General features: G+C 45.4%; 1 protein-coding gene across 3 annotated transcripts in view; it reads left to right on the top strand.

Moving 5' to 3' along the window:
- Positions 1 to 1,656, top strand: part of SEPTIN10 (septin 10) — a 76,551-nt gene extending 74,895 nt beyond the window's left edge. For 2 of the 3 annotated variants that reach the window (XM_081086190.1, XM_081086189.1), the window contains one exon: positions 460 to 1,656. In XM_081086190.1, the coding sequence (XP_080942316.1) occupies positions 460 to 475 (16 nt within the window). In that variant the 3' untranslated portion in view covers positions 476 to 1,656. The remainder of the gene's footprint in view (positions 1 to 459) is intronic. The other variant, XM_081086191.1, reaches the window with a different exon arrangement.
- The last annotated feature ends 10,782 nt before the right edge of the window (positions 1,657 to 12,438 follow it).

Here is a 12,438-nt window from a genome sequence, read left to right as displayed (position 1 = left end):
AGCTATGTTTATTCAAGCACTGAATTTTAAAAGACAAACTATAAATATAATTTATTGCTTTTTATTACAAAGCTCTGGGACCTTTTACTTATCTTTTTATCTTAATCCAGTGTTACTAAAATTGGATTCCCCCATATTTATTTCATATATGAAAGACAGTTTACACTTACCTTGTGGAAATTATCACCCTGCTCCACTTGAGAATCGTTGGTATGAGCTGTTGATGACAAAATCAGGTCCAAGCCCATAGTTTCAGAATTCGTCCAGAAGAAAATAGATTTTGGTGGGATTTTTTTTCCCCTTTCTTTCCGAAGTTCCATAACTAGATATCCTATAGACATTAGATGTATATTTGCTCTTTCTGGAAAAGCTTTGTAAAACCATTGATTCTAATAATTTTTATTTCTTAGTTGATTTTATATTGTACCAATCAAAAGTTTTTTCTCTCTCTTTTTTCAGCCCCAATTTTATGTAAAACAAAGGTTCCAGATCACAGAAGGTCATCACAAGCAGAAGTTATTAAAAAGTTAGAAATATGCTGTGATTTTCTTGCTCAATTTATTTGCTGTATCAGTTATTTTATATCTGGCAAATGGCCACAGTTACTGTCTTTTATGGAAAAATACTTTCAAGTATGAGGTCAATACATAAGCAGAGTGGGTGATAGAACTTATGCATCCACTGCTGTGAAGTCTTAAGCTGCTGGTTTGTGATGGATCGAGATCATTGCCTCTGCTGCCGACTTCCTGTCTCTGCAGAGCGCCGCTGCCACTGCCCTGGCAGAGAGCTCGCTCACATCAGGCTGACTGCATTTGCGTTCTAAGGTGAAGCTTGTGTTTTGTGCACTAACGGTAAAATTTTGAGAATATGTTTTAAAATGTATTATGTACCTAAAACTCTAACCTCTCAATAGTTTTATAGAACTTTTTAATTTTTGATATAATTATCCAGTTAGTAACATGATCCTAAGCTTTTGTATAAAATTTTATATAATACGATGGTCTTCCATGCTTCAGTACACTTTCTTGTGGCTGATGTATGATGATGAAAAAAAAAGTTTAAAAGTAAAAACACCCACGTATATAAACCCTTTTTCTAGTGATAAGTACTTTTGAATCGGTGTTATCACAGTATTTTTATTAGGATGTATTACATATTTGTTGCTTAAAACTGTCTTCCAAGGGAAAAATAAGATTGAATTACCTTACTAAAAATATTTCTAAGAAAATAGCTATGAGCATCTGAATATTAAAGATATAAACATTTAGATAATTCATATCAGTGCCTTAGTAGTAGTCTCAGAACAATTAACTTTTTCTTAACAGTCATAGGTATATAATTTTCTATTTTTTGTACCTAAATATTCTAAATAAAACTGACATTTACTCTTGACAAATAAAATATATCTGCATATTTACTAAAATGTGTTTAAATTACATTAATTTTTCTGTTTACAAGCTGTCATCTTAAGAAACATTTTATCAAAGTTCACTTAATTGTATGTCTGAACTATTTTAAAACAAGTATATTACCAGTATTTTTCAGGCAACAAAATGTTTAAGTTATCCTATGTTAGATTCTGAACAGTGCTTTTTTTATGAAGTTGTATAAGTTGCAAATAAAACCTTTCATTTTTTTAGCACAATTTATCTGGACAAATACTTTACTTCCCATTTTTATATTTGAAATTCACAAATATCTCTCAGCCTTTTTCAACTGTAGTAAAGTAATTATCACAGAAAAAGCTCTGAACTTCTTCTCAGGATAAATAATGTTCAAGTTCTGGAAGGTGAGAGCAGGAGAGGCGAGGGCGTCCCTGCAGGCAGGTGACTTGTTGTACAGAGCCCAGCCAATGCCACAGCACCCAGTGTGAGCAAAGGAGGATGTATCCCTGAAGCTCGGGGATGTGGTGTGCATGCTGGTTATTTGTAGTCATATCATATTAAACTGTATGAAACAGCTGTCCTAAACTCATATGAAGTTCTTTTTAAATGCCAGATTGGAGGTTGACATGTTCGAAGTCATTTTGAGTTTCCAGTTAAAAAGGTTGTAGAAAGCTGCCTGCGATTCTCACTTAGCAGGGGGCTCACTCAAGCCTCGCTGTCAAGAAGACGTGTGCTCAGACACCATGTGAATGTTAATGTAGTCCATCCATTCGGGATTTTGTATACGACTTTATTTTAAAAGAGTTAACACTACAGCCCTAGCTGGTTTGGCTCAGGGGATAGAGCATCAGCCTGCAGACTGAAGGGTCCCAGGTTGATCAAGGGCACATGCTCCAGTTACGGGCTTGATCCCCAGTAGGGGTGTGCAGGAGGCAGCCGATCAATGATTCTCTCTCATCATTGGTGTTTCTGTCTCACTTTCCCTCTCCCTCTCTGAAATCTATTAAAAATCCTTTATAATAAAAGGCTAATATGTGAATTGACTGAACAGCGGGACAACTGGTCACTGTCACATGCACTGGCCACCAGGGGGCAAACGCTCAACGCAGAAGCTTCCCTCTGGTGCTCCCACAGGGGGAGCACCGCTCAGCCAAAAGCTGGGCTCTGGCAAGCACAGTGGCAGTGGGGGGAGCCTCATGCCTCCATGGCACTGCTAAGGATGTCTGACTGCTGGCCATGGGGAGAGGGCCTAAGCCGGCAGCTGGACATCCCCCAAGGGCTCCCAGACTGCAAGAGGGTGCATGTCAGGCTAAGGGGAACCCCCAAATGCATTATAATAAAGAGGGAATATGCTAATTGACCCTCATGCCATCACAAAGATGGTGGCACCCACAGCCAATAAGGAGAGAATATGCTAATTGACTGCCACGCCCTCAAATATGGCAGTGCCCACAGCCACAAGATGGCGGCGCCCAGTCCCCCCAACCCTGCAGCTGCCCAGGGCCAGCCCAAGGCTCAGGCAAGCCTCAGATGCTAGTTGCCCAGCCACCCAGGGCCAGCCCGAGGGACAACCAAATGACTAAACAAGTAGGCTGCATGGGGCAACCAGGCTGGCATGGGGGTTAGTGAGGGACGACCAAATGACTGAACAAGTAGGCTGTGTGGGGCGACCAGGCCAGCAGGGGGGCAGATGCGGGCGATTAGGCTGGCAGGAGGGCAGTGAGGGGTGACTAGGCCAGCAGGGGGGCAGTTGGAGGCAACCAGGCTGGCGGGGGGGGCAGTTAGGGGCAACCAGGCCAGCAGTGGGGGGTAGTAGGGGGCGACCAGGGCAACACACAGAGGCAGTGAGGGGAGATCAGGCCCGCAGGGGGGGTACAGTTAGGGGTGACCAGGCCAGCAGGGAGAATGCAGTTGGGGGCAACCTGGCCGGCAGAGGGGAGCAGTTAGGGGCGACCAGTTAGGGGCAACCAGGCTGGCAGGGGGTCACTTAGGGGTGATCAGGCCAGCACGCAGAGGCAGTGAGGGGTGATCAGGCTGGTGGGGGGGGCAGTTAGGGGCGACCAGGCAGGCAGGCAAGTGAGCGATTAGGAGCCAGCAGTCCAGGATTATGAGAGAGATGTCGACTGCTGGTTTAGGACCAATCCCACATGGATCGGGCCTAAACCAGCAATTGGACATCTCCCAAGGAGTCCCGATTGGAGAGGGTGCAGGCTGGGCTGAGGGGGCCCCCCCGTGCATGAATTTTGTGCACCAGGCCTCCTATATGATAAAGAGGTAATAGGCAAATTGACCCTCTGTCAAGCCATCACAAGATGGCTGCACCCACAGCGGAGGCAGGGTTCCCGTAACACAAGATGGCTGCACCCACGTTGGAGGTGAGGTTCCCGTAATGAGCCACAACAAGCAATCAGCAGGGACCTGAGGCTGCGTGGCACTGGGGCGGGGGACCTGAGTCTGCGCCCCCCGCCTGGCACCAGGCTGGGGGACCTCAGGCCACGACCCCTGCCCCGGCGCCAGGTCAGGGGACCTGAGGGTGCGCCAGGGGCCCTGAGGCTGTACCCCCTACCCAGCGGGCCTTGACGGGGGTGGGGCTGGCCAGGTCTGGGTCTTACCCAATGGGGGTGGGGCCAGCCGGTTCTGGGTCTTGCGCAATTTCAAAGTGCACACGGGTGGGCGGGGACTTGACTCTGGGTCTGGCAGCGTGTTCCAGACAGGATGAAGATTTTCATATATATTTTACTAATTTTCTTTCATCTCTGACATTTCTATTACAGAGAAAGGGCAAATAGCAACATTAAAATATTTCCTCTAATTAACTCCCTTTTAATGTGCATGAATTTCATGCACCAGGCCACTAGTCCTATCTAATAAAAGAGTAATATGCAAATTAACCAGCACTCTCACACAAAGATGGCAGCGCCCAGTCTTCTCAGCCCTGCTGGAGTCCTCCGGTCCCGGGGGGCGGCCACTGAGAGCGGGCCTGCTTGGCCGTCACCAGTGGCGACCCAAGAGCAGCCAAGCAGGCCCTGCAGACAGCAGAGAACCACAGGGAGCAGGCCTAAGCCATCACCCACCCGCCCCCTGTGCATGAATTGGATGCACCAGGCCTCTGGTGTATCCTATCTAATAATAGACAAACATGGTAATTAACCGTACCTCCAACACGCGTCCCATTGGCTAATCAGGGCAATATGCAAATTAACTGCTAACCAAGATGGCGGCCGGCAGCCAGGCAGATGAAGCTAACAGGAGGCTTGCTTCCTCCAGTGATGGAGGAAGCCAAGGTTCCCCGCCTTCCGCCGCACAGCTCTGAGCTGCACTCTAAGCAACTATGTTGCAATTACAGAAGCTAAACAATCCCCAGAAACCTGCTTTCAGCCAGCCAGGCCTCAGAGCTGGAGTTGCAACAGTGTTTCAATTATAGAAGCTAAACAAACCCCATGCTTTCAGCCAGCCTGCCGCTGGAGTTGCAACAGTGTTTCAATTATAGAACCCAAACAAACCATATACCTGCTTTCAGCAGCCGAGGTTTCAGAGCTGGAGCTGAGCCTCAGAGCTAAAGCCGGCTCTCAGTTCCAGTAACAGCCATAGAAGGTAAATAAATCCCAGAATAAAAAGAAAAAAGGAAAGGTTGGGAGCTTCAGTCACCCGCCGGCCTGAAAACTGCCTTCAGCCCCTCACCCAGACTGGCCAGGCACCACAGTGGGGACCCCCACCCTGAAGGGGATGTGACCAGCTGCAAACAGCCATCATCCCCTCATCCAGGCTGGCCAGGCACCCAAGCGGGACTCCCACCCTGATCCAGGACACCCTTCAGGGCAAACCAGCCGGCCCCCACCTGTGCACCGGGCCTCTATCCTATATAGTAAAAGGGTAATATGCCTCCCAGCACCAGGATCAGCGGGGCCGTGAGGCCTCACACCCCGGGATCAGTGGAGCAGCGAGGCCTCCTGGCACCGGGATCAGCAGAGCAGCGAGGCCTCCAAGCACAGGGATCAGCAGAGCAGCAAGGCCTCACTGCCCCTGTGTCAAGCAGAGCTGCAAGGCCTCCCAGCACCGGGATCAGCGGAGCAGCAAGGCCTCCTAGCACCGGGATCAGCTGAGCTGTGAGGCCTCCTGGCCCCTGGAGCTGCGTGACAGGGGGCAGCACCCAAACCCCCTGATCGCCCTGCGGCTCTGTGTGTGATGGGGGCCGGGGCCACAACCTCCCTATCCACCCTGCTCTGTTCATGACAGGGGAAGGCTCCCCAACCCCCTGATTGGCCCTGCTCTGTGCCTGATAGGGGGAGCTCCCCAACCCCCTGATCAGCCCTGCTCTGTGTGTGACAGGGTGTGGTGCCCCAACCCCCCCATGGGCCCTGCTCTGTGTGTGATGGGGTGGAGCCGCAACCTCCCAATCAGCCCTGCCCTGAGTGTGACGGGGGAGTGCCCCAACCCCCTGATGGGCCCTGCTCTGTGCGTGACAGGGTACGGAGTCCCAACCCCCCTGATGGGCCCTGCTCTGTGCGTGACGGGGGGCAGTGCCCCAACCCCCTGATGGGCCCTGCTCTGTGCATGACAGTGGGTGGCGCCACAACCTTCCCATCAACCCTGCCTTGAGTGTGGCAGGGGGCGGTGCCCCAACACCCCAATCAGCCCTACCCTGAGCATGACTGGGGGTGGCATCACAACCTCCCGATCTGCCCTGCTCTGTGCATTACAGGGAGCGGCATCCCAACTCCCCAATCGGCCCTGCTCTGAGCCCGACCAGGGGCTGCACCTAGGGATTAGGCCTGCCCTCTGCCACCCGGGAGCGGGCCTAAGCCATCAGGTTGTTATCTTCCGAGGGGTCCCAGACTGTGAGAGGGCACAAGTGGGGCTGAGGGACACCTCCCTCCCCCCCGCCAGTGCACAAATTTTTGTGCACCGGGCCTCTAGTATATATATAAAAGAGTTAAACTACAAAGAAAAAAAGTTTAAAACAATTGCACTGTAATGTTCAAAATCTCCTTACAAAGTGAGTTACCATCTACTGATGCTTATTTTGATGAATTTCCTGGAAACAAAATAAAGCTAGACATGTTTTATTTATATTTTCCCATAAGACATGTGAAACAGAGTTGCTTCTCACTACCAACCTCTAATCTTTGTACACACTGCCCTGGATTTTAAAGCTCACAGGCTGTGATTTCAGCTTCAAAATAACACAAAGGAGAAGGTGATACAGGCATTATTATTATCTCCATTTTGAAGATGGACTCAATTTAGTCCCCATGTTCCTCTTGGGCTGGGAGGCTCTCCATGCCCTTGTGGAGCAACAGTAGTAACAAGGCAGAGCAAATCTGCCATAGAGCACTCTCTGAGGGCTCCTGCCTCTACCTCAGCACAGAAAGCATCTGGGGAAATGACTGGGTCCTAAAACATTGGAAGTAGTTTTTCAAATGTAGGAATGGAGGAAGTTAATCCAGGCACAAGGAATAACATGTTTTTGATAAAATCTGTGTACTCCGGAAGGTAGCCAGATATGAATAGAGAGTATAGGGAAAATGTGGGGTAGGAGGAAGGTGAGGTTTTTAGAGTGAGATAGGGAACAAGTCAGGAAAGACTTTATAAGACCAATCCACCAGGCAGTAGGAGCCATGGAAAGTTACACCTCACATGGTCAGCTATTTCTCCAGAGCTCATGGGAAAGATGTATTGGAAGAGAAACTACAGGGAGCAAGTGACTCATGAGAGACTGCAGTCTAGGCCAGTAGTTCTTAACACTGAGTATACGAGAAAATACCATAAGTTGTGTTAAAAAAATAATGATGCAGAAAGGAATATATAGTAATGGAAGTGGTCATTACGTGGATAAATCTAAATGAATGACTGTAAAACAATGAATATGACTCATGGTTAGAAATAGATAAAGAACTAAAATGCAACACTAGTGGCCTGTCAATTGGGAGAGGGGCAGATCCAGTGGTCTATGTACAGTTCTTATGTTAACTAGGAATGCGAAGTGATTCGACCACTGTGGCAGTTTCTTATCCTTACCATATGTGTTAATTTTCTACAGCTGCTCTAACAAATTTATCACAAACTACATGGCTTAAAATAAGACAAATTCTTATAGTTTTGTGAGTCAGAAAGTTAACATGATTCTCACAGGGCTAAAACCAAGATGTGGACAGGGCTGTGTTAGAGGGGAGACTCCCTCTTGGCCTTTTCCAGCTTCTGGGAGCTACCCATATTCCTTGGCTCCTGACCTGGAGTCCACTTTCTTTTATTTTAAATATTATTTTAATGTTTAAAGTATTACAAATAGTAGTACATATGTCTCCTTTTTTTCCCCCATTGATCTCCCCCTGGCCTCCCTAGGCCCCCCAGCACATGCCCTCACCCCAGCCCTCCAGTGTCTTGTGTCCATTGGTTATGCTTATATGCCTGCATACAAGTCCTTCAGTTGATCTCTTACCCCTCTTAACCCTCCCCAGCCTTCCCGCTGTATTTTGACAGTCTGTTGGATGAATCTTTGCCTTTGTATCTATTTTTGTTCATCAGTTTATAATGTTCTTTATATTCCATAAATGAGCGAGATCATGTGATATTTTTCTTTAACTGACTGGCTTGTTTCACTTAGCATAATGCTCTCCAGTTCCATCCATGCTGTTGCAAATGGTAAGAATCCCTTCTTTTTTACAGCAGTGTAGTATTCCATTGTGTAGATGTACCACAGTTTTCTAATCCACTTATCTGCTGTTGGGCATTTAAGCTATTTCCAAATCTTAGCTATTGTAAATTATGCTGCTATGAATATAGGGGTGCATATATCCTTTCTGATTGGTGTTTCTGTTTTCTTGGGATATAATCCTAGAAGTGGTATTACTGGGTCAAATGGCAGTTCCATTTTTAATTTTTTGAGAAAAGGCCATACTTTCTCCACAGTGGCTGCACCAGTCTGCATTCCCACCAGCAATGAAGGAGGGTTCCTCTTTCTCCACATACTCTCCAGCACTTTTTCTGGCAGGTGTGAGATGGTACCTCATTGTTGTTTTGATTTGCATCTCTTGGATGATTAGTGATTTTGAGCATGTTTTCATATGTCTCTTGGCTTTCTATATGTCCTCTTTCAAAAAGTGTCTATTGAGGTCCTTTGCCCATTTTTTGACTGGATTGTTTATCTTCCTTTTGTTAAGTTACATGAGTTCCCTATAAAGTTTGGAGATTAAAACCTTATCGAAGATAACATTTGCAAATATGTTCTCCCATACAGTGGGCTTTCTTGTTGTTTTGTGGATGGCTTCTTTTGCTGTGCAGAAACTTTTTATTTTGATGTAGTCCCATTTGTTTATTTTCTCCTTAGTTTCCATTGCCCTAGGAGCTGTATCGGTAAAGATATAGCTACGACATATGTCTGATATTTTGCTGCCTATGGGGTCTTCTAAGCTTTTTATGGTTTCCCATCTTACATTTAAGTCCTTTATCCATTTTGAGTTTATTTTTGTGTATGGTGTGAGTTGGTGATCTAGTTTCATTTTTTTTGCATGTATCTGACCAATTTTCCCAGCACCATTTATTGAAGAGACTGTCTTGACTCCATTGTGTGATCTTGCCTCCTTTGTCAAATATTAATTGAGAATATTGGTTCCGGTTGATTTCTGGGTTCTCTGTCTGTTCCACTGGTCTATATGTCTGTTCTTCTGCCAAACTCTTTCTGTGAATCCATCATTACCCCAATCCCAAAAGTGGATAAAGGCAATACAAAGAAAGAGAATTTCAGCCCATTATCCCTCATGAACATAGACGCCAAAATTGTCAACAAATTCTAGTAAATTGAATCCAGCATTACATTTGAAAGATCATACACCATGATGAAGGGGGGTTTATTCTGGGGATGCAAGGATGGTACAATATCCGCAAATCAATAAATGTGATACAGCACATAAATGAACTGAGGATAAAATCATATAATCATATCCATTGATGCAGAAAAAAAATTTCTTTTTGACAAAATCCAACACCCTTTCTTGATAAAACTCTCAGCAAGGTTGGAATAGAAGGATCATACCTCAACATAATAAAAGCCATATATGACAAAACCACAGCCAACATCATACTCAATGGGCAAAAACTGAAGCCATTTCCCCCTAAGAACAGGAACAAGACAGGGATGCCTACTCTCACGACTCCTGTTCGAAATAGTACTGGAAGTACTAGCCATTGCAATTAGACAAGAAGAAGAAATAAAAGGCATCCAAATTGGAAAAGAAGAAATAAAACTGTCCTTATTCGCAGATGACATGATATTGTACATAGAAAACCCCAAAGACTCTATCAAAAAACTACTAGGCTTAATAAATGAATTTGGCAATGTAGAAGGATACAAAAATAACACCCAGAATTCTATGGCTTTTCTATACACCAATAATGAACTCACAGAAAGAGAAACTAAAACAACAATCCCATTTACCATTGCAACAAAAAATTAAGATACCTAGGAATAAATTTAACCAAGGAGATAAGGACCTGTACTTAGAAAACTTCAGGACGCTGAAAAAAGAGATAGAGAAAGAAATGAACAAATGGAAGAATATACCATGTTCATGGGTTTGTAGAATCAACATCATTAAAATGTCCATACTACACAAAGCAATCCATAAATTCAATGCAATCCCCATTAAAATACCAACCACATACTTCAAAGACCTAGAACAAGCTCTCAAAAAATTCATCTGCAATAAAAACGACCCTGAATAGCTGCAGCAGTCTTGAGAAAGAAGAACAGTTTTGGTGGGATCACAATACCAGATATCAAGCTATACTACAAAGCCACTGTTCTCAAAAATGTTTGGACCCCCCTTTTCAAAGCCAGCAATGTCTCAGTCTGACTTTCTCCTCTTCCTTGCTCCCCCACTTACTGGGCCCACCAGCATCATTCCCCTGCCTGCTGGTTAGCAACCTTAATTCCCCTTTCCGTGTAACCTTACATTCAAAGGGTCCAGAGATGAAGACCTTTAGGGCCATTGTTCTGCCTATGATGCCATACAGTCCAGCAATTATAGTCCTAAAAGTGCATTGAAGATAACTGAAAATATCTCTCCATTCAAAGACCTGTACTTAAATGTTTATAGCAGATATTTTTCATACTCTGCCTAACTTGAAACAACCCAAATGTCCATCAACTGATGAACGAATAAACAAGTTGTACTTCATCATACAATGGACAAACTACTGATACATGCAGAACATGAATAAGTCCAAAAGTAGCATGCTAAGTCAAGCCAGACGCAGAAAGCTATAGCCTATGACTCCTCCTCAGGTGACATTTTTGTCAAAGTGAAACTAGAGGGATAGAAATCGGCTATGATTGCCAGGCCTGTGGAGGGGCAAGGCACATGGATTTGAAAAGCACTCAAGGAAAGCTTTGGGGGGTGAAAATATCTCATATCTACTGTGGTGGTGGTTACCTGGCTACATACATTTCTAAAAACTTAAGTAACTACACATAGAAATTTTTTTACTAAATGTAAATTATACCTCAAAAATAAAAAGTAAAAGTTAAAAGGCCAAAATAATGGAAATGAAAAAATCACTACAGATTTTGTAGACATTAAATTGTCAAAACATTTGAAAATATAGAAGAAATGATAAATTCAATTTAAAAATTGACTTACTGTTATAAGAGTTAATGGAAAAGCCTATATAATAAAGAGGTAATATGCAAATTGACCATCATGCCCGCGCACAAAATGGCTGCACCCATGTTGTCACAAGATGGCCGCCACCATGTCATCATAAGATGGCTGTGCCCATGTCATCACAAGATGGCTGCCACAGAAGGCCAGCAGGGGAGGGCAGTTGGGGGCAATCAGGCTGGCAGGGGTGTGGTTAGGGGGCGATCATGCAGGCAGGCAGGCGAGCAGTTGGGAGCCAGTAGTGCTGGATTGTGAGAGGGATGTCCAACTGCTGGTTTAGGCCTGATCCCACAGGCCGAGGGGTCCCAGATTGGAGAGGGTACAGGCTGGGCTGAGGGACACCTCCTTCCCCCAGTGCATGAATTTCGTGCACCGGGCCTCTAGTGTCATAATAAAAGGCAATCCATAATTAAAATTTCCTTAGGCTGTGATAACTCTCCCAGAATCTTACCAGACATTTAAAAAAGAAAGCTGTTCATTTCATAAAATTTCCCTGTTGTAGGTAAGACAATGCCCTCACCTCAAGATGCCCATTCTCTAATCCCTGGAACCTATGAATAGGTTGCCTTACCTTGCAAAAGATACTCTATAGATGTGGTTTAGGTTACAGCCTTGCGATGGGAAGGCGATCCTAGATGGGCCCAGTCTAATATTTAGGTCCTTAAAAGCTAAGAGCTTTCCCACTGTGGTCAGAGGAAAATGAGACAGAAGCAGAATCAGAGATGCAGCTCTGTGGACAAGACAATGGAGGTGGGGCCACCAGCCAGAGAGTGCAGGGGAGGGGGCGGGATAGAGGGTGTGGGGAAGCCTCCAGAACCTGGAAAAGGCAGGAAATGGGTTCTCTGCTGGAATCTCCAGAAAGAAAGAAGCCTGATGAGACCAAAGGGAGACTTCTGTCCACCAAAATTATAAGATGAATACATTTGTATTGTTTTTACCACTACATTTGTGGTCATTTGTTACAGCAGCAATGGAAAACATTCCCCAAGAATAATAGGTAAAGGAAACACTCCAAACTCATTTTACAAAGCCAGTATAACTTTCATTTAAAAGCCTAACAAGGACATTCTAAGAAAGGGTGATTATGAAGGAAATGATGCAAAAATCCTAAACAAAAAAACCTAAAATACTAGCCTAATCCAGCAGGCACAGTGCAGGCTCCCTGCCACAGGCTCTGTCAGGGCTCAGGATGGCATACCCAGCCTGGAGCGCTGGGGCCTCAAGCAAACTTTCCAGGGGAATGGAGGTCTGTGTGAGGCCTGAAGAGTACCCGTCAGCCAGAAGAGAGTGGGAGCTGTGCTGTAGGCAGAGCACAGTGACCAGGAGCACAAACCCCAGGCTCTGACCTGGGTGAGACTGGGGTGCGCAAAGCTGGGGCAGGAAGGCCTTGTACC

The sequence above is a fragment of the Myotis nattereri genome (genome assembly GCF_964212035.1).
Source record: "Myotis nattereri genome assembly, chromosome: 3".
Classification (NCBI taxonomy): domain Eukaryota; kingdom Metazoa; phylum Chordata; class Mammalia; order Chiroptera; family Vespertilionidae; genus Myotis; species Myotis nattereri.
The sequence above is the reverse complement of the archived record's forward strand: the minus strand, read 5'-3'. Positions and strand labels throughout refer to the sequence as shown.